Raw genomic sequence first — 20,691 nt, forward strand, 5'->3', positions numbered from 1 at the left:
GCAGCTTCCTAAACAACTCTCAATCCTCCCAGCCAATATGAATCCCAGAAAAACTTCAGAGAAGCTTCGGCTATCCATAAACCAGGTTATGGGCACATAAAGTCCATTTTTGATCGCACTTTACATTGAATTACACCTCTCCGCTTCCTCTGCGGAAGAGATACTCCCCCGTCATCCCGAATAATCCCTATTCTTTACCTTCCTCAGGAGTCATAAGACTCTGTCCTGAGGATCCGCCCTTCTTGATTCCTCTCTGTGTGTCACTGATGTCACAGCAGCTTTTATGACATCACTTTTGGCTTTTCAGTATATATTAGATCTTGTCAATGGAAATGAATGAACAGAGACTCGTGTGGCATGGGTATTCTCCATTTGACTAGCTTGTATAATTAAAAAGGATCAGGACTCTTCACCTTCTGAGACTCCTTACATATGTTGTATGTAAATTTCCCAGACTTCAAAAGAGAAATTTTACTGTGTTCCCCTCCCCCATTTTGAACATTTTTTGTAATATTGGACCTCAGTGATGTCACTTCTTCCTGCATCTCATTGACGTCCAATTTTCCTGCATCTCCGTGACGTCACTTCCTCTTTCTCCTCAGTGACATCACTTCCTCTTGCATCTCAGTGACATCACTTCCTTTGCATCTGATTTCACTTCCTCTTGCATCTCAGTGATGTCGCTTCCTCCTTCGCCTCAGTGACGTCGCTTCCTCTTGAGCATCAGTGACGTCGCTTCCTCTTGAGCATCAGTGACGTCGCTTCCTCTTGAACCTCAGTGACGTCGCTTCCTCTTGCGCCTCAGTGTCGCCTCTTCCTCTTGAGCTTCATTGACGTCGCTTGCTCTTGCACCTCAGTGACGTCGCTTGCTCTTGAGCCTCAGTGACGTCGCTTGCTCATGAGCCTCAGTGACGTCGCTTGCTCTTGAGCATCAGTGACGTCGCTTCCTCTTGAGCATCAGTGACGTCGCTTCCTCTTGAGCATCAGTGACGTCGCTTCCTCTTGAGCATCAGTGACGTCGCTTCCTCTTGAGCATCAGTGACGTCGCTTCCTCTTGAGCATCAGTGACGTCGCTTCCTCTTGAGCATCAGTGACGTCGCTTCCTCTTGAGCATCAGTGACGTCGCTTCCTCTTGAGCATCAGTGACGTCGCTTCCTCTTGAGCATCAGTGACGTCGCTTCCTCTTGAGCATCAGTGACGTCGCTTCCTCTTGAGCATCAGTGACGTCGCTTCCTCTTGAGCATCAGTGACGTCGCTTCCTCTTGAGCTTCATTGACGTCGCTTGCTCTTGCACCTCAGTGACGTCGCTTGCTCTTGAGCCTCAGTGACGTCGCTTGCTCATGAGCCTCAGTGACGTCGCTTGCTCTTGAGCATCAGTGACGTCGCTTCCTCTTGAGCATCAGTGACGTCGCTTCCTCTTTCACCTCAGTGACGTCGCTTCCTCTTGAGCTTCATTGACGTCGCTTGCTCTTGCGCCTCAGTGACGTCGCTTGCTCTTGCGCCTCAGTGACGTCGCTTGCTCTTGCGCCTCAGTGACGTCGCTTGCTCTTGCGCCTCAGTGACGTCGCTTGCTCTTGCGCCTCAGTGACGTCGCTTGCTCTTGCGCCTCAGTGACGTCGCTTGCTCATGAGCCTCAGTGACGTCGCTTGCTCATGAGCCTCAGTGACGTCGCTTGCTCATGAGCCTCAGTGACGTCGCTTGCTCTTGAGCCTCAGTGTCGTCTATTCCTCTTGAGCCTCAGTGACGTCGCTTGCTCATGAGCCTCAGTGACATCGCTTGCTCTTGAGCATCAGTGACGTCGCTTCCTCTTGAACCTCAGTGACGTCGCTTCCTCTTTCGCCTCAGTGTCGTCTCTTCCTCTTGAGCTTCATTGACGTCGCTTGCTCTTGCACCTCAGTGACGTCGCTTGCTCTTGCGCCTCAGTGATGTCGCTTGCTCTTGCGCCTCAGTGACGTCGCTTGCTCTTGCGCCTCAGTGACGTCGCTTGCTCTTGCGCCTCAGTGACGTCGCTTGCTCTTGCGCCTCAGTGACGTCGCTTGCTCTTGCGCCTCAGTGACGTCGCTTGCTCTTGCGCCTCAGTGACGTCGCTTGCTCTTGCGCCTCAGTGACGTCGCTTGCTCTTGCGCCTCAGTGACGTCGCTTGCTCATGAGCCTCAGTGACGACGCTTGCTCATGAGCCTCAGTGACGTCGCTTGCTCTTGAGCCTCAGTGTCGTCTCTTCCTCTTGAGCCTCAGTGACGTCGCTTGCTCTTGAGCCTCAGTGACGTCGCTTGCTCTTGAGCCTCAGTGACGTCGCTTGCTCTTGAGCATCAGTGACGTCGCTTCCTCTTGAACCTCAGTGACGTCGCTTCCTCTTTCGCCTCAGTGTCGTCTCTTCCTCTTGAGCTTCATTGACGTCGCTTGCTCTTGCACCTCAGTGACGTCGCTTGCTCTTGAGCCTCAGTGATGTCGCTTGCTCTTGCGCCTCAGTGACGTCGCTTGCTCTTGCGCCTCAGTGACGTCGCTTGCTCATGAGCCTCAGTGACGTCGCTTGCTCATGAGCCTCAGTGACGTCGCTTGCTCTTGAGCCTCAGTGTCGTCTCTTCCTCTTGAGCCTCAGTGACGTCGCTTGCTCTTGCGCCTCAGTGACGTCGCTTGCTCATGAGCCTCAGTGACGTCGCTTGCTCTTGCGCCTCAGTGACGTCGCTTGCTCTTGAGCCTCAGTGTCGTCTCTTCCTCTTGAGCCTCAGTGACGTCGCTTGCTCTTGAGCCTCAGTGACGTCGCTTGCTCTTGAGCCTCAGTGACGTCGCTTGCTCTTGAGCCTCAGTGACGTCGCTTGCTCTTGAGCCTCAGTGACGTCGCTTGCTCTTGAGCCTCAGTGACGTCGCTTGCTCTTGAGCCTCAGTGTCGCCTCTTCCTCTTGAGCCTCAGTGACGTCGCTTGCTCTTGAGCCTCAGTGACGTCGCTTGCTCTTGAGCCTCAGTGACGTCGCTTGCTCTTGAGCCTCAGTGACGTCGCTTGCTCTTGAGCCTCAGTGACGTCGCTTGCTCTTGCATCTTGTTGCGTCCTATTACCTTGCTGCTATATCGGCATTTTGCCGTCTCCGCGAGGTGATGACGGGAGGAGCGTCGTGTGTCCTCTAATCCTCTCTCTCTCTCCCATCTTATTATGTTTGTAACATGAAAATTATCAAACAGTTTTTGCAAAAAAATGTTAACGGCATGAACTCCCCCATTAAAGCTAAAAGTGCCGTCATTCTGAATATTTAAATGCCTGCAAATAGGCTCTGTGATTAAAGGGACGTTCGCTTTCATGTACAGCATTAGACTTTCTACAATTGATGCAAATAACGGAGCATTCTTCCCGAGAGATCATTCAGCTTCCTATGAAATTAGCTGTAATATGCTTGCCCGACCTCGGGATATTATATTATGGGCACCGCTAATAATGCCTTTATAGACTGAGGAACAGTCCTCTCTCTAACCTGTGATGCTCTCCCTTGTCCCACTCTTACACCCCTGTCTATGACAAACTACAAATTCCAAGGGAGTTGTGGTCTAAGTATATATATTTTCGTGCATACGATAAAAGGGGGGTTTGTCCACTTTTCTTACAAAAAGGTTTTTTTTTTTTTTCAGGGTCTACAGAAAATGACCTGAGCAAGCGTTACCCTCTCCACTACCCCAGAAATCGTCTATAATCTATAGTGTAATGTGCTCTATTTACCAGCAGCTCCCCGGGAGGGTACAAAAGGTACTACACAGTTCTCATTGAAATCAGTGAACGTTATGTGCAAATAATGTACATGGCAAGTCTTCTAGAGCGCGAAATGCTTTGTCTAGTAGATAAAAGTCCTGACTGAAAGACCTCATAGGGTATTTTGAAAAAAAAAAACAGACAATAAAGAGTTCAATTTCCCTACAGCACCCCCGCATGGCAAATGAAGTATTACGCTTAAAGCTCTCAGATTTCAAGTAAAAACTGTGTAACGTACAGACATGTCTTGTCCTTCAGAGGAAGAGAATCTCCCTGGATCCACTTTGGCTGATGGTAGTCATGAAAAGAGGACTTAAAGAACTACTTGGAAGCCAAACAACCCCTTTAGATATTTTCTTCCTCACGGAGTGTGTGTTAGAGTTTATATGGGAGGTTGTATTTTTACTTGGGACCCCAGTAAATCTCTACAGTCCTCCAGGGTCCCTTTGTGTATGGCACAGGCCCTCTGTCCACGTCTTTATTGCAGTGGTAATCTGGAATCCGTAGGGATGATGCCCAGTTCAGGGAGTTCTTCTGAGGCTGTATGTGACAGTTTGTTTTTTTTTTTTCCCAAATATCGCCTTATTGTACCCCTTGTCTATATTAATATGTTCTTGCCTTCCCTCCACAGCTGGCTCACAGGTCACCGGCCGGAATTCACAGACCCAAAAGTCGTGGCTCAAGGTGATGGTAGAGAAGGTAAGGCTGGTTCAAACTTTGTCCTTTTTAAAGGGACTTTCTTGACTTTCTGGTCACCAAGAGTCTGACCCCCCCCTGAGCACCCAACGATCCCGGGAACAGGGTTCTGTAATCCCTCATTAGAAGATACCGGTGACTTTACTGCAAGAGGCGCATAAAGAAAACACGTCCATGTCACATTGTGTGGGCAAGGTCCGTGAAACGCGTCAGTCTTGGATTCTGTGCGTGGACCGTTTTCAGGAGTTCTCGGTATTTCCTTTTTAATCCTGGGATCAGGTTCAGTTCCAGGAATCACATAGTGGAGGCACGAGTCGGCTGAGGATGGAGTCTGATTATTTCTGAGTACACAATAGAAATTGCGTCTTGTGCCGAGTACATAATTGGCGCTTGTGCAGAAGGAGACTTACAAGTGGTTTATGCTTTGGTAGCGCGCAGTGTTACAGATGGGGAGCCAACTCTGATCCTGATCACTTATTCTTCGCCCGCTAGAAATAGCGCATCCGTGTGTCCGATTCTGGAGACTTCAATAATTTTCACACTATGTAGAAAAAAATGTGTCTACCTGGAAACCACCAACAAGCAGGCTCACTGCTGTTGATGGATCTTGCTATGTCATATTTTTATTCAATCTGTCCAAGACTGTTCTAATTATTTCAGGGTTTTTTTCTGGACTGACATATTGATAAACTATCCTCAGGATAGATCAGCGGTGTACTGATATCTGACACCCCATCCAATCAGCACTGTCTAGTGGTCGTTCTGCGGTATTATAGCTCATATCCCATTGAAGTGAATGTTATTTTGAGTTGCAGTACCGATAATGGCCACTATGCAGTGTATGGAGAACTATTTATGTCCTTTGATTATTGGTCGGGGTGTAGAGTGTCAGGGCACTATCGACCCAGTGGATCAGTCCTGGACAACCCCTTTAAATCGTTAAAGGGGATTGTACCAGCAATAAAATGTAAAACCTACCCACAGAGGTTGAACCTCACCAATCACGAGAACATGGGTTCCGCATACCCGTGTGATTGCGTGACCACCCCTCCTTTCACTGTCTATCATACATCTAGAACAAAACAAGGGTAATTCTCTCCTTGTGGTCCAGAATGAAGGTCACCTTCATCAGCCATGAAGTGCCCACTGGACATGAGAGCGCCAGCCTGAACAGCGCTCCTTAATTTGTCCGGTCCATTATCGCCGAGACGGAGCGGCGGGAAAGCTGCATTATAAGTGAATTAAACACGTCTTTAATTACACAACGTCAAGCTGCTAAGTCTTTTACCGCAGCCTCGCTCACCCACCACAGATGCTAAACCAACCAGACAGGAACCAGCTACGCCCCCCCCAACCCAACGTCAATATGATTGATGCGATAGCATGCGTCACCGGCGCATCCATCTCCATACACCACGGTGAGATGGAGGCAGAACCATCACTCCGGTCTATGTCGAGGGCCAGGGACATAGTAGCATATTAATATTCTATTGTAAATATCATTTACTCATATATTAGGGTCAGTATTTTGAGAAAAACTAAGTACACCCTCTTCCTTAGAGGTAGGACTACACAAGACTACATCTTGTCATTATTTATTTACCAAAAATGAGCTCAAAAATCCCAAAGCTGTGTGAAAAAGTAAGTACACCCTTAATGCTTCCACAGCTATAAAAGCAGAAGTTTTGGCATGTTGCTGGTCTGGAGCATTCAGGATTCAGCAAAGACATCAGCAATCTTAGAGAAGCAACTGACACTGTCCATCAGGCGAAGAAGGGTTATAAGGCCATTTCTAAACTATTTGGAGGCCATCGGTCTAAAGTGAGAGATTATTCAGAACGATTATTGCTCTTCGTAGGTGTGGACTTCACAGCAAATCCACTACAAGGTCTGACCATGAAATTCTCATTATTATAGTACTATGCTTGTACATAGGAGCAGTATTATAGTAGTTATAATCTTGTATATAGGGGGCAGTATTATAGTAGTTATATTCTTGTACATGGGGGCAGTATTATAGTAGCTATATTCTTGTACATAGGAGCAGTATTATAGTAGTTATATTCTTGTACATAGGGGCAGTATTATAGTAGTTATATTCTTGTACATATGAGCAGTATTATAGTATTTATATTCTTGTACATAAGAGCAGTATTATAGTAGTTATAATCTTGTATATAGGGGGCAGTATTATAGTAGTTATATTCTTGTACATAGGAGCAGTATTATAGTAGTTATATTCTTGTACATAGGGGCAGTATTATAGTAGTTATATTCTTGTACATATGAGCAGTATTATAGTATTTATATTCTTGTACATAGGAGCAGTATTATAGTAGTTATATTCTTGTACATAGGGGCAGTATTATAGTAGTTATATTCTTGTACATAGGGAGCAGTATTATAGTAGTTATATTCTTGTACATAGGGGGCAGTATTATAGTAGTTATATTGTATATAGGGGCAGTATTATAGTAGTTATATTCTTGTACATAGGGGAAGTATTATAGTAGTTATATTCTTGTACATAGGGGGCAGTATTATAGTAGCTATATTCTTGTACGTAGGAGCAGTATTATAGTAGTTATATTCTTGTACATAAGGGGGCAGTATTATAGTAGTTATATTCTTTTACATAGGGGGCAGTGTTATAGTAGTTATATTCTTGTTCATAGGGGGCAGTATTATAGTAGCTATATTCTTGTACATAGGGGGCAGTATTATAGTAGCTATATTCTTGTACGTAGGAGCAGTATTATAGTAGTTATATTCTTGTACATAAGGGGGCAGTATTATAGTAGTTATATTCTTGTACATAGGGGGCAGTATTATAGTAGTTATATTCTTGTACATAGGAGCAGTATTATAGTAGTTATATTCTTGTACATAGGGGCAGTATTATAGTAGTTATATTCTTGTACATAGGGAGCAGTGTTATAGTAGTTATATTCCTGTACATAGGGAGCAGTATTATAGTAGTTATATTCTTGTACATAGGAGCAGTTTTATAGTAGTTATATTCTTGTACATAGGGGCAGTATTATAGTAGTTATATTCTTGTACATAGGGACAGTATTATAGTAGTTATATTCTTGTACCTAGGGGGCAGTATTATAGTAGTTATATTCTTGTACATAGTGGGCAGTGTTATAGTAGTTATATTCTTGTACATAGGGGGCAGTATTATAGTAGTTATATTCTTGTACATGGGGCAGTACTATAGTAGTTCTATTCTTGTACATAGGGGCAGTATTATAGTAGTTGCATTCTTGTACATAGGGGCAGTATTATAGCAGTTATATTCTTGTACATAGGGGCAGTATTATAGTAGTTATATTCTTGTACATAGGGGGCAGTATTATAGTAGTTATATTCTTGTACATAGGGACAGTATTATAGTAGTTATATTCTTGTACATAGGGGCAGTATTATAGTAGTTATATTCTTGTACATAGGGAGCAGTATTATAGTAGTTATATTCTTGTACATAGGGGGCAGTATTATAGTAGTTATATTCTTGTACATAGGGGACAGTAATATAGTAGTTATATTCTTGTACATAGGGAGCAGTATTATAGTAGTTATATTCTTGTACATAGGGGCAGTATTATAGTAGTTATATTCTTGTACATAGGAGCAGTATTATAGTAGTTATATTCTTGTACATAGGGGACAGTATTATAGTAGTTATATTCTTGTACATAGGGGACAGTATTATAGTAGTTATATTCTTGTACATAGGAGCAGTATTATAGTAGTTATATTCTTGTACATAGGGGAAGTATTATAGTAGTTATATTCTTGTACATAGGGGGCAGTATTATAGTAGCTATATTCTTGTACGTAGGAGCAGTATTATAGTAGTTATATTCTTGTACATAAGGGGGCAGTATTATAGTAGTTATATTCTTTTACATAGGGGGCAGTGTTATAGTAGTTATATTCTTGTACATAGGAGCAGTATTATAGTAGTTATATTCTTGTACATAGGGGCAGTATTATAGTAGTTATATTCTTGTACATAGGGAGCAGTATTATAGTAGTTATATTCTTGTACATAGGGGGCAGTATTATAGTAGTTATATTCTTGTACATAGGGGAAGTATTATAGTAGTTATATTCTTGTTCATAGGGGGCAGTATTATAGTAGCTATATTCTTGTACGTAGGAGCAGTATTATAGTAGTTATATTCTTGTACATAAGGGGGCAGTATTATAGTAGTTATATTCTTGTACATAGGGGGCAGTATTATAGTAGTTATATTCTTGTACATAGGAGCAGTATTATAGTAGTTATATTCTTGTACATAGGGGCAGTATTATAGTAGTTATATTCTTGTACATAGGGAGCAGTGTTATAGTAGTTATATTCCTGTACATAGGGAGCAGTATTATAGTAGTTATATTCTTGTACATAGGGACAGTATTATAGTAGTTATATTCTTGTACATAGGGGGCAGTATTATAGTAGTTATATTCTTGTACATAGTGGGCAGTGTTATAGTAGTTATATTCTTGTACATAGGGGGCAGTATTATAGTAGTTATATTCTTGTACATGGGGCAGTACTATAGTAGTTATATTCTTGTACATAGGGGCAGTATTATAGTAGTTATATTCTTGTACATAGGGGCAGTATTATAGTAGTTATATTCTTGTACATAGGGGGCAGTATTATAGTAGTTATATTCTTGTACATAGGGGGCAGTATTATAGTAGTTATATTCTTGTACATAGGGACAGTATTATAGTAGTTATATTCTTGTACATAGGGGCAGTATTATAGTAGTTCTATTCTTGTACATAGGGGCAGTATTATAGTAGTTGCATTCTTGTACATAGGGGCAGTATTATAGCAGTTATATTCTTGTACATAGGGGCAGTATTATAGTAGTTATATTCTTGTACATAGGGGGCAGTATTATAGTAGTTATATTCTTGTACATAGGGACAGTATTATAGTAGTTATATTCTTGTACATAGGGGCAGTATTATAGTAGTTCTATTCTTGTACGTAGGGGCAGTATTATAGTAGTTGCATTCTTGTACATAGGAGCAGTATTATAGTAGTTATATTCTTGTATATAGGGACCGTATTATAGTAGTTATATTCTTGTACATAGAAGCAGTATTATTGTAGTTATATTCTTGTACATAGGGGGCAGTACTATAGTAGTTATATTCTTGTACATAGGAGCAGTATTATAGTAGTTATATTCTTGTACATAGGGAGCAGTATTATAGTAGTTATATTCTTGTACATAGGGGGCAGTATTATAGTAGTTATATTCTTGTACATAGGGGGCAGTATTATAGTAGTTATATTCTTGTACATAGGGGCAGTATTATAGTAGTTATATTCTTGTATATAGGAGCAGTATTATAGTAGTTATATTCTTGTATATAGGAGCAGTATTATAGTAGTTATATTCTTGTACATAGGAGCAGTATTATAGTAGTTATATTCTTGTATATAGGGGCAGTATTATAGTAGTTATATTCTTGTACATAGGGGCAGTATTATAGTAGTTATATTCTTGTATATAGGAGCAGTATTATAGTAGTTATATTCTTGTACATAGGAGCAGTATTATAGTAGTTATATTCTTGTACATAGGGGGCAGTATTATAGTAGTTATATTCTTGTACATAGGGGCAGTATTATAGTAGTTATATTCTTGTACATAGGAGCAGTATTATAGTAGTTATATTCTTGTACATAGGAGCAGTATTATAGTAGTTATATTCTTGTACGTAGGAGCAGTTATAGTAGTTATATTCTTGTACACTCAGGAATATCCGGGTTATATGTATTCTCTCCCCTTTCCTGTGGATCTTACGTAAGATCATTCTGGCGCTCTGGGTTGCACATTTCCTCCTTATTTAGTAGTACACAGCGGAGCCCCGATCTGTGACATCAGACATACAATGTGGCTGAGCTTCTCTATGATTCAGAGCTGAGGACGTTGGAGTCTCAGTCTTGGCTTTTTGTACTGGCAGATGCTTCTTGGTGCTGAGCTGTAAGCTGGCATGATTTACCACTTTGCATCACTGCTGGGCATGTAATCAGGATCTGCTACATAAAAGAATACAGATTACTTGATATTAGGGAATTGCACATGGAGCAATTACCTGTAGTTGGCCACAGAGAGGAAGAAACCGTGACAAGACCCCTTACTGTGTCTCCATACACCTTCCTCTCAGGTTGTCCCCTGATCTTATGTCTTACTAGATTTAGTGGATGTCATAGATACGAATCCTCTGCTCAGGACAGCCAGAAAGCAAAGCTGCTGCAAAAAAAAATGTCTCCCTGTATTTTGGCCTCTTATAGTTATATTGCACACGATTAATATACATTCCTGCCCCTAAAAGTAAACATTGAATGTTTCTATTCACTAAAAGCAAACTGTAATACTGACTAATGTAAGTGGCTTGCAAAAGTATTCCCTCCCTTGGCTTTTTACCTATTTTGTTACATTACAACCTGCATTTAAATATTTTTGTTATCCTATTTTTGTGTGATGCATCAGCACTAAAGTCTAAGTTTGTGAAGTGAGAAAAAATTAGGCATAAATTAAATTTATGGAATCCAATAACTAAGAATTGGCATGTTCATATGTATTCACCCCTTATGCTATGAAGCCCCTAAAAGTTTCTGGTGCAAGCAATTCCCTTCCTTAGTCACATGCTTAGTGACCGGATGTCCCCCTGTGTGCAATTTAAGTGTCACATCTCTATCTGTATATACACATTACCTTCTCTGAAAGGCCACATAGGCTACACCATTAAAAAAGACACCACTAACCAAACAATACCTTGAAGGTGAAAGAGATCTCCAAACCACACCATGAAGCCGAAGGAGATCTCCAAACCACACCATGAAGACGAAGGAGATCTCCAAACCACACCATGAAGACGAAGGAGATCTCCAAACCACACCATGAAGACGAAGGAGATCTCCAAACCACACCATGAAGACGAAGGAGATCTCCAAACCACACCATGAAGACCAAGGAGATCTCCAAACCACACCATGAAGACGAAGGAGATCTCCAAACCACACCATGAAGACCAAGGAGATCTCCAGACGACACCATGAAGACCAAGGAGATCTCCAGACGACACCATGAAGACCAAGGAGATCTATGGAAAACACCATGTAGAGTAATTAGAATTCCAGAAAACACCATGAAGACCAATGAGATCTCCAGACGACACCATGAAAACCAAGGAATTCTCCAGACAACACCATGAAGACCAAGGAGATCTCCGGACAACACCGTGTAGAGTAATTAGATCTCCAGACAACACCATGTAGAGTAATTAGATCTCCAGACGACACCATGAAGACCAAGGAGATCTCCAGACGACACCATGAAGACCAAGGAGATCTCCAGACGACACCATGAAGACCAAGGAGATCTCCAGACAACACCATGAAGACCAAGGAGATCTCCAGACAAGTCAGGGACAAAGTTGTTGAGAAGAACCAGTCAGGGTTGGGTTATAAATAAAAAAAATAAATAAATATCCCAATCTATGATAATCCCCCGGAGTACCATCAAATCTATTATCATCAAATGAATAAAGCATGGTACCACAACAAACCTGCCAAGAGAGGGCGACCACCAAAACTCAGCCCCGGGAAAGAGGGCATTAATCAGAGAGGCAGCGCATAGCCCAAAGGTAACCCTGCATGAGCTGTAGAGCTCCCAAGCAGAGACTGGAGCATCTGTCCATATGACCACAATAAGCCATAAGCGCCATAGAGGTGGCCTTTATGGAAGAGTGGGCAGAAAAAAAGCCTTTACTTCCAAACAATAATTGTAAGGCTTGTTTTGAGTTTGCCAAAAGACATGTTGGAGACTCGTCAAATGTATGGAGGCAGGGTGCTGTGGTCAGATGAGACTAAAATTGAACTTTTTGGCCACCAAGGTAAACATTATGTCTGGTGCAAAACCAACACAGCTCATCAGTCCTAAAACACCATCATTGTGGTGGCAGCATCATGCTGTTGGGATGTTTTATGACCGCATGGGTCATGGAAAATGGTCTGAGTCCAGGGGAAAATGGATGCTGTGAAATACAGGGATATTCTTGAGCAAAACCTGTACCAGTGTGCCAGTGATCTGAGACTGGGATGGAGGTTCACTGTCCAACAAGACAATGACCTAAAGCAACACTCGAGTGGTGTAAGGGGAAACGTGTAAATGTTTTTGGAGTGGGCGAGTCAAAGCCCAGAACTTAATCCAATGGAGAGTCTGTGGTCAGATGTGAACATTGCTGTTCACCAGAGGAGGCCATCTAATGTGAAGGAGCTGGAGTAGTTTTGCCTTGAGGAATAGGCAAAAATCTCAGTCGCAAGATTGGGAAAGCTGATAGAGAGTTGTCCAAAGCGACTTGCAGTTCTATTTGCCACAAAAGGAGGCTCTACAAAGTACTGACTTTAGGGTGGCGAATAGTTATGCACACTGACGTTTACAGTTATTTTGTCCTATTCCTTGTTTGCTTCACAATAAAAAGAAAACCAAACGTTCACTGTTGTAGGCATGTTCTGTACATGAACTGATGCAAACCCTCAAAAAAAGAAAAAAAAAAAGGGAAATACTTTCGCAAGCCACTGTATATTCGAAAGTTGCTGCAAAGATTGAGTGTGCTCACATGTCACCCCTTGACTTCATCACTTAGGCCGGAGTCGCAGTAGTGTTTGGCATCAGATGCGTTATCTAGAGAGTGATCCGAGTGTCAGTGCTGTGTTCTACGATCCCCTCGCATCAGAGAATCGCAGCACATCTGCGGAAGAGACTGCGACAGTAATTTCACCATCTCCTCCATAACCTGTCTCCGTGTATATCGGACTGCACTGGGATGACATCCGAGTGCAGTCCGATGTTTTACCTGTACACTTGTAAGGGTGCGTGTGAACCGGTTTTCGATGCCAATCGCAGCATGCCGAACCGGCATGAGAAAATAATGACTGATCTGCTATTGAATAGCATTCGGCCATGTTAAACTCTAGTGTGACCCCAGCCTTACCGTGTAGTACTGCAGACCCTCTATTACTATCACTGGGGGGTTCAGCGCACTCCGTCCAGTCTCCGTATTGACGTCTTTCCTTTGTATCTCTGCAGTCACACGGGTCCGTTCACAAGGATTCCTAACCCTATCCTTCAACGTCGTGACCAAGGACCTGAAGAAACTTGGCTACAGCACCAGTTGTAGTGAGACTCCAGCCTCAGCGGTGACCTCTATCCCGTAATGCGCTCACAGATCCAAGTCAAAAGCCCCATCAGGGCCACCATCAGGTGGGGCATGCTTGCTATTCATTGCAGGGCAAAGACCTTCCATCTGCTGAAGGCAGGCTATTAATATTTGGTTCTAAAGAGCCTCTCTTCTCCGTAAATTTAAGGCAGCCAAGTTGCAGAAATGTTTATATACTGGTGGACATTCAGAAGTAGCACTGGAAGTGAATATAGGACCAAATGCAATATCCCTTTAAGGCCGGAGCTACTCATCCACTCGCATTATGGTAATCCTGCATCACAACTTTAGGGGGTAGTCCCATGAACAAAGTACATTTTAATGAAAAGGTCTTGGAAAATAATAAGTTCCCTAATTAGATGTGTTAAAAAAAATATTCCTGTGTTGAGATAATCTTTTTAATGTGCCACTGCTATGTGCTGTGTAATGTCTGCGTGTGACAATGCAGGAACATGGGGTGGTCATACCACATCTCCTGGCCAGGGGAGAGAGAATAAGTAATTATATAGATGACATAGCAGTGGCTTTCAGTTGTTGCTCTCTGTGAGATAAAACATTTCCCTGCCTTTTTTTATCACAGGAGCGAGTGTTTCTTCCACGTCTCCACTCCTTCGAGCTCAACAAAAATCAAGCCAGTGAGGTCGGAGCTCCGGCTGCTGCTGAGCTCATACAGTGAAGGAAATAATTACCGTGTTTTTCAGATTGTAAGACACACTTTTTTTTCCCCCCAAATTTGGGGGGAATAGGTGGGTGCGTCTTATAATGCAGATATACCTTACTGGCCGCAGGCTGGGATGAGGGGGTGTTCGGATGTGTGGTGCGGCGCGCCGCGCCGCTGCAGGTGTTTGGTGCTGTGGGGGCTCTGCTGACATCTTGTGAAAGCTCAGAGTCCCCGCAGTTGCAGTACATGGTTTCCTATGTGGTGGACTGGACTCCGGGAAAATGGCTGCCGGCCGGGGGTGGCGCATGCACAGATGGAGATCTCAGCACCAAGATCTCCGGAGATGACATCTGACTTTTCTTGTCTATTTGGGTCGATCTGTGTGATTACAGCTCTTTTGAATTTCTTTTTTTCTGCTCATTTTCGGCCGTACTAGAATGTTTTATATTGTTTTTGTCTCATCTTTTATGTCTTCTATAAAAGTGTTGAACGATGATTTTTTTTTTTTTCCGCTTGCGAGCCACTTAGTCACAGATCATTGCAACGCTTAGCACCTGAGTCCAGTCCACCGCATAGGAAACCTTGTACCGTAACGGCGGGGGCTCTGGGCTTTCACAAGATGTCGGCAGAGCCCGCGCAGGACCAAACACCCGCAGGGGCGTGCCGCACCGCGCAGCCGAACACCCACTCATCCAAGCCTGCGTCCTGCAGCAACGCTCCACTCTTGCCTCCTCCAGCGGCCACCCTGATACCCCACGTCACCGCAGCCACCACCCCGGTAAGCAGTAAGATGCATGGATTATAAGAAGCACCACCATTTTATTAAAAAAAAAAAGTTTTTTTTCCTATTTTTCTCCTCAAAATTTGGGGTTCGTCTTATAAAGCTTGCTGGTTTTGTAAGTTTGCCCACTGACAAAGACATAAACAGTCTGTAATTTTAAGGGGAGGTTAATTTTAACATTGAGAGATAGAATATCAAAAATAAAATCCAGAAAATCACATTGTAATTATTTCTTTCACTGTATGTCACTGACTTGATTTATGATGACCTCGGTGGACTGGGATCACAACATAAATGCATACTCCTGTGATAAAACAGGCAGGGAAATGTTTTACCTCACATAAAGAATTAGCTGCTGTCCTGTCTGTATACCATTTTGTTTTCTACCCTGCCTAGGAGCTGTCGTATGATCAGACCATGTTCCCGCACGGTCAGACACAGCCTTTACATAGCAGGGGCACATTTATATGACTATCTCTCAGCACAGGGACATTTTTTTAGCACATCCGGCTGTGTAAATTATTATTATAAGATCTGTTGATTAAAATGTACTTTGTTCATGGGACAACCCCTTTATCGAAAATGAATGCTGTCATCTTGCGATTTGCAAAATGTTGCAAACATTAAATGCAACTTGGAAGAAATGCAAACCTGTGGTCTTGTAAACTTATGGGTTGCAACGTGACCACATTCACTTTCCACTACTGGATAGCCTCTTATGAAAGATAGCAAAAAATGCCTACTTGCCTCCTGGTGCGGCACCGCTCTCAGCACTGTGCCCTCACCGGCCTCGTGACATTAACAGCGTCATGTGACCACTGCAGCCAATCAGCGGATCCTAATCACTTTCAGCCGTCACATTTCCATCAGAGCAGAAGAAAGAAATGAGGATATGAAGCTGTCAGTCGCGATCTAGATTGCAGCGTTTGGCTGGAGCTGCAGCTGTTGTGCCAACTCCACCTGTGCCGTTATGTACCGGGGTGCCAAGTCCTGAGGTGTAATTGGCCGTGCGTTTCCTTCTGCGTAAGTGAATTAATTACCCGCTAATTAATCATAATAATGAAGTCGTCTTTATGTCTAATTCAGAATATGCCACGCCAAGGCTCTGTTCCCAGCAATGCAGTTCAGTCGTGAGGTCATTGGCATAATCGGTGGCATCATTTTCTTGCCAAGACCTTTGGACGTCCCGGCCGTTGCCCGAATAGTGACCCTCGGCAGATGCCATCTCTCACTTCCTAAACATTTGGTTTTCTGGAGAAGACAGAAGATTTTGCAGGTTAAAATGCTGCAGCCTGCCCTAGCTCCTGACAGACCCCACAGACATTGGGTTGCACGAGTATCCTGAAGAAAAAAAAAAACTAAATAATTGATGCGCAATTTTTTAAATTTATTTTTACTTCTGCACAAACGCCGAGTTTTTCTGTCTAATATTAAAAATAAAACAATTTTTGTAATTGTCTTAAGTAAAAAAATATATATTGTCCTATTTTCTGCCTAGAGTGATTAAACAAACTAGTGTCTCCGTGGTAACAGACTACAAACATCCCCAGTGTAGTCTGACCCTCACTCAGTCATACAGCCTTTCTATCTACTTCTGTGATGTCCGTAGTTTTTCAGTATATGGATTAGGAGGGCGATATAGGGGTCTTCGCCAGTGGTAATTATGTTTGTAATGTTTTGTATTGTGTTTGTTTTCTTAAACTTTTTATTGTATATTTTATACATCGTTTCTTTTTATATTGGCCGATAAACTGAAGTACCGTAAATGTATTTTTTATGTACTTAAAGATAATTATGTCTGAACAGAATTGTCTACTTCTTTATATCATATTCATGAAACTGGACAGTGATCATCAGTGAGCAGCCACATTGATGGACGCCGGACTGTCTCCTACCACTATTTGTCACCCTACTTTTTACTAGTGACCACCATCTACTGTTCATTGAAATCACTGAGCGATTTTCACCTCGATAACCGTTACCCCATTATACTGTCTTGCCTCACTGTAGACGTCACTGAGCCACTGCCTTGCTTATTGTAGGCATCACTGAGCCATTGCCATGCTTCAGTATAGACATCACCAAGCCTCTGCCATGCTTCACTGCAGACATCACCGAGCCACCGTCTTGCTTCACAGTAGACATCTCCAAGCTCCTGCAATTCTTCACTGTAGACATCACTGATCCCCACCATGCTTCATTGTAGACATCACCAAGCCCCCGCCATGCTTCACTGTAGGCACCACTGAGCCACTGCGTAGCTTCACTGTAAAACACTCCAAATCCCCGCCATGCTTCACTATAGAAATAACCAAGCCCTTGTCATGCTTTCCTGTAGACATCACCGATCCTTCGCCATGCTTCACTGGAGGCTTGGTGTTCTTTTCAGCATATGCTTCATTCTTGATCCTCCAGACACACCACTGATCCATGGGCCCAAAAAGTGCTAACTTTGTATTATTGCACCACAGAACAGAATCCCAGAATTTCTGTGATTTATTTATAAGGTTTTGAGCATATTGCAGATGACTTTTCTTGTGTATTTGTGTCAGTAGAGGTAGCATCTTAGAATGTAGATATGGATACCTTACAAGTTTAGTATGTATCTTCCTGTGCAAACTGAAACCTAAAGACCTGTTGCCACCACATCATGTGCCAGTCTTCTGTAGTCACTTTAAGATTTTTGACCACCCGCCTCCTCAGGAATTTGGTGGCAGTCGATGAGCGCTTCCTCTTTCTGCCATGTCCAGATCGTGTGGTCGAATCACTCTGAACCTTGTGACCTCTGCTTACATCTGTATCTCTAGGAACGTTTTATGCCCTTATATTCTTTACCTTGTTTGTGTAAGAGAATGATCTCAATTTTTAACTTTTTGGACCACTTTCTTGACAACCCAAGAATATTCGTGACCTGGAGGCCATTGACGAATTGACTAAGATTCCTCAGGTATGTTACCGAAAGCTGGTTTTTGGCTACGCACCATATTTGCAGCAGGTTATAACAGCCAGAGGGGTTATATTAAGTACTAAAGAAGCGTGTTGTGAAGGGGTGAATAATTCTGAGACTGCAGTAATCAGTACAAGTGGCATTTTATGGTGCATTTGAAGAAACCAACGTGTCATATTCCTTGGGTTCCGCTACTTACATTCTTGGTTTGGATGTAAATTTTGCTCATAAATTTGCAATGGGGGTGAAGGTGATCGCAACTGCATTAACCATTGTTCTGTTCATAAAAATCCCTGACTGATTGTCACCTCATCCGTTAATGGTGACAACCTCACCCCTGATCGCTTGACTTTTTATTGGTGACAACCATCCTCCTGTTCTCTTTTTGGAATCATAGAATCATAGAATCGTAGAGTTGGAAGGGACCTCCTGGGCCATCTTGTCCAACCCCCTGCTCAAAGCAGGATTCGCTAAATCATCCCAGTCAGATGTCTGTCCAGCCTCTGTTTGAAGACTTCCATTGAAGGAGAACTCACCACTTCTCGTGGCAGCTTGTTCCACTCTTTGATCCCTCTAACTGTCAAAAAGTTTTTTCTAATATCTAATCTGTGTCTCCTCCCATTCAGTTTCATCCCATTGCTTCTAGTCTTTCCTTGTGCAAATGAGAATAAAGTTGATCCTTCTACAATGTGATAGCCCTTTTGATATTTGTAGAAAGCTGTTAAGTCTCCTCTCAGTCTTCTCTTTTGCAAACTAAACATTCCCAAATCCTGCAACCTTTCCTCATAAGACAGGGTTTGCAGACAGGTCACCATTCTGGTCGCTCTTTTCTGAACTTGCTCCAGTTTGTTGATGTCTTTTTTTAAAATGTGGCGCCCAAAACTGGACACAATATTCCAGATGAGGTCTGACCAAAGAGGAGTAGAGGGAAATAATGACTTCACGTGATCTAGACTGTATGCTTCTTTTAATACATCCTAGAATTGCATTTGCCTTTTTTGCTGCTGCATCACTCTGTTGACTCATATTCAGTCTGTGATCTATTAGTATACCCAAGTCTTTTTCACATGTGCTGTTGCTTAGCCCCATTACTCCCATTCTGTATATGCTTTTTCCATTTTTATTGCCCAGATGTAGTACTTTGCATTTTTCCCTGTTAAAAACCATTCTGTTAGTTGCTGCCCACTTCTCCATGTGTACTGCCTTGATTCCTTTGCTTGTCTCGTAGAGCGGATTAGGATCAGACCCTTTGATGTTCCTTCTGCATTTTGGTGTCTGAGGATCTTCTGTGGCCACCTTCATGACTGACCCGGGACCATCTCATCCTACAGTAGACCACGGAGATCCTGAGATCATCTGCGATCACATGAGGTCCAATTTCCATCCAATCTCCACAATTTTATTGAATCAGTAGGCGCCAATAATATTCTGCCTCCTGTCCCTTATTCACCAATAATTACATTTATCCTTTTCATTACAGAAATAAAAAAAGATGTTCTCGTATTTGCAAAAAGAAAGTGCCGGTGTAATGATCATCAACATAAAATCAAAGAAAAAATATCTGAGTGTCTGTTCCACTTGAATATCCAAACTTAATGGGATTAAAAAGCGTTTCCATTATTCCAGAGTACACGATGTTTCAGGACATCCCGGCCTCGATCTCTGTGTGATTGCAGCTCTTTTGAATATCTTTTATTCTGCTCAATTCGGGCCGTACTAGAATGTTTTGTATTGTTTTTGTCTCATCTTTTATGTCTTCTATAGAAGTGTCGACCGATGAAAGAGATTTTATTTTTTCCGCTCGCGAGCCGCTTAAAGCCGCCGATCATTACAACGCTTAGCACCGGAAAGTCTCTTCTCTGCTCTTATTAAAGTGGATCAAAAATATTTTAAGGGGGCTTCTAACCGATCCAGACCCCCTTATAGGATTACATTACAATGATGTCTTACCATGGGTCATAACTGTACCCACTAAATATTGCCCAAGGTGCCTGTTTTGGACTAAAGAAATAAATCCTATCCAGCTTGGGGAAAAAATAAAAACTTCTTTTAATTGGGAGTGATGGCAAAATGATGCATTGAAAGGGCTTCCTATAAATGCCCGCTGTCTAGTGAAAGTGCCCCTGCGGGCATCAGGAGATATGGACCAGGAAGGCTATCTCTTTTTACAAAAAGAAAAAACATTCAGACTGCTGGTTTAAAGGGTTGTTCCAGCTCATAAAGTGCTGGCATATTGCTAGTAGTTTCAATGATCCCCATAGATCCCAAGGATGAAGAGGCTGCAGCACTACTTAAAAGAGTAGTCCCATTTTTGACTTTTATGGCATACCTACACTTGCTGACCAGTTTCCAGAACTCCCATAAAAGCTGATTATGAGCGTAGCACATGAGAGGCCATTTCCACTTTCCTTGTGATGCGATATAGATATGAAACCGACTTCTATGAGACCTTTTATGGCATGTGACCATTCATGGGTCAACCCCTTTTAAGGGGGTTGTCTAACATTGACATAGCCGAAATTGTACATAATTGAAATAATTGTACACTATGCAGTGGCCTTCCTTACCTACTGTAACGGGCTGGGTGGTGGAACCACTGTGCCAAAGCC

At 42.7% G+C, this 20,691-nt stretch overlaps 1 protein-coding gene across 4 annotated transcripts in view; it reads left to right on the plus strand.

Annotated features, from left to right (window-relative positions):
• B9D1 (B9 domain containing 1) overlaps positions 1-16,943 on the plus strand; it is a 53,370-nt gene extending 36,427 nt beyond the window's left edge. For 2 of the 4 annotated variants that reach the window (XM_073558456.1, XM_073558458.1), the window contains exons 6-8: positions 4,368-4,435; positions 13,564-13,737; positions 16,222-16,943. In XM_073558456.1, coding sequence (XP_073414557.1) covers positions 4,368-4,435; positions 13,564-13,691 — 196 coding nt within the window. In that variant the 3' untranslated portion in view covers positions 13,692-13,737; positions 16,222-16,943. Of the gene's footprint in view, positions 1-4,367; positions 4,436-13,563; positions 13,738-13,841 lie in introns of all 4 variants that reach the window. The other 2 variants (XR_012226520.1, XM_073558457.1) reach the window with 2 other exon arrangements.
• The last annotated feature ends 3,748 nt before the right edge of the window (positions 16,944-20,691 follow it).

This window comes from Dendrobates tinctorius, unplaced genomic scaffold, assembly GCF_039654945.1.
Source record: "Dendrobates tinctorius isolate UK_male_01 unplaced genomic scaffold, ASM3965494v1 ptg000257l, whole genome shotgun sequence".
Lineage (NCBI taxonomy): Eukaryota > Metazoa > Chordata > Amphibia > Anura > Dendrobatidae > Dendrobates > Dendrobates tinctorius.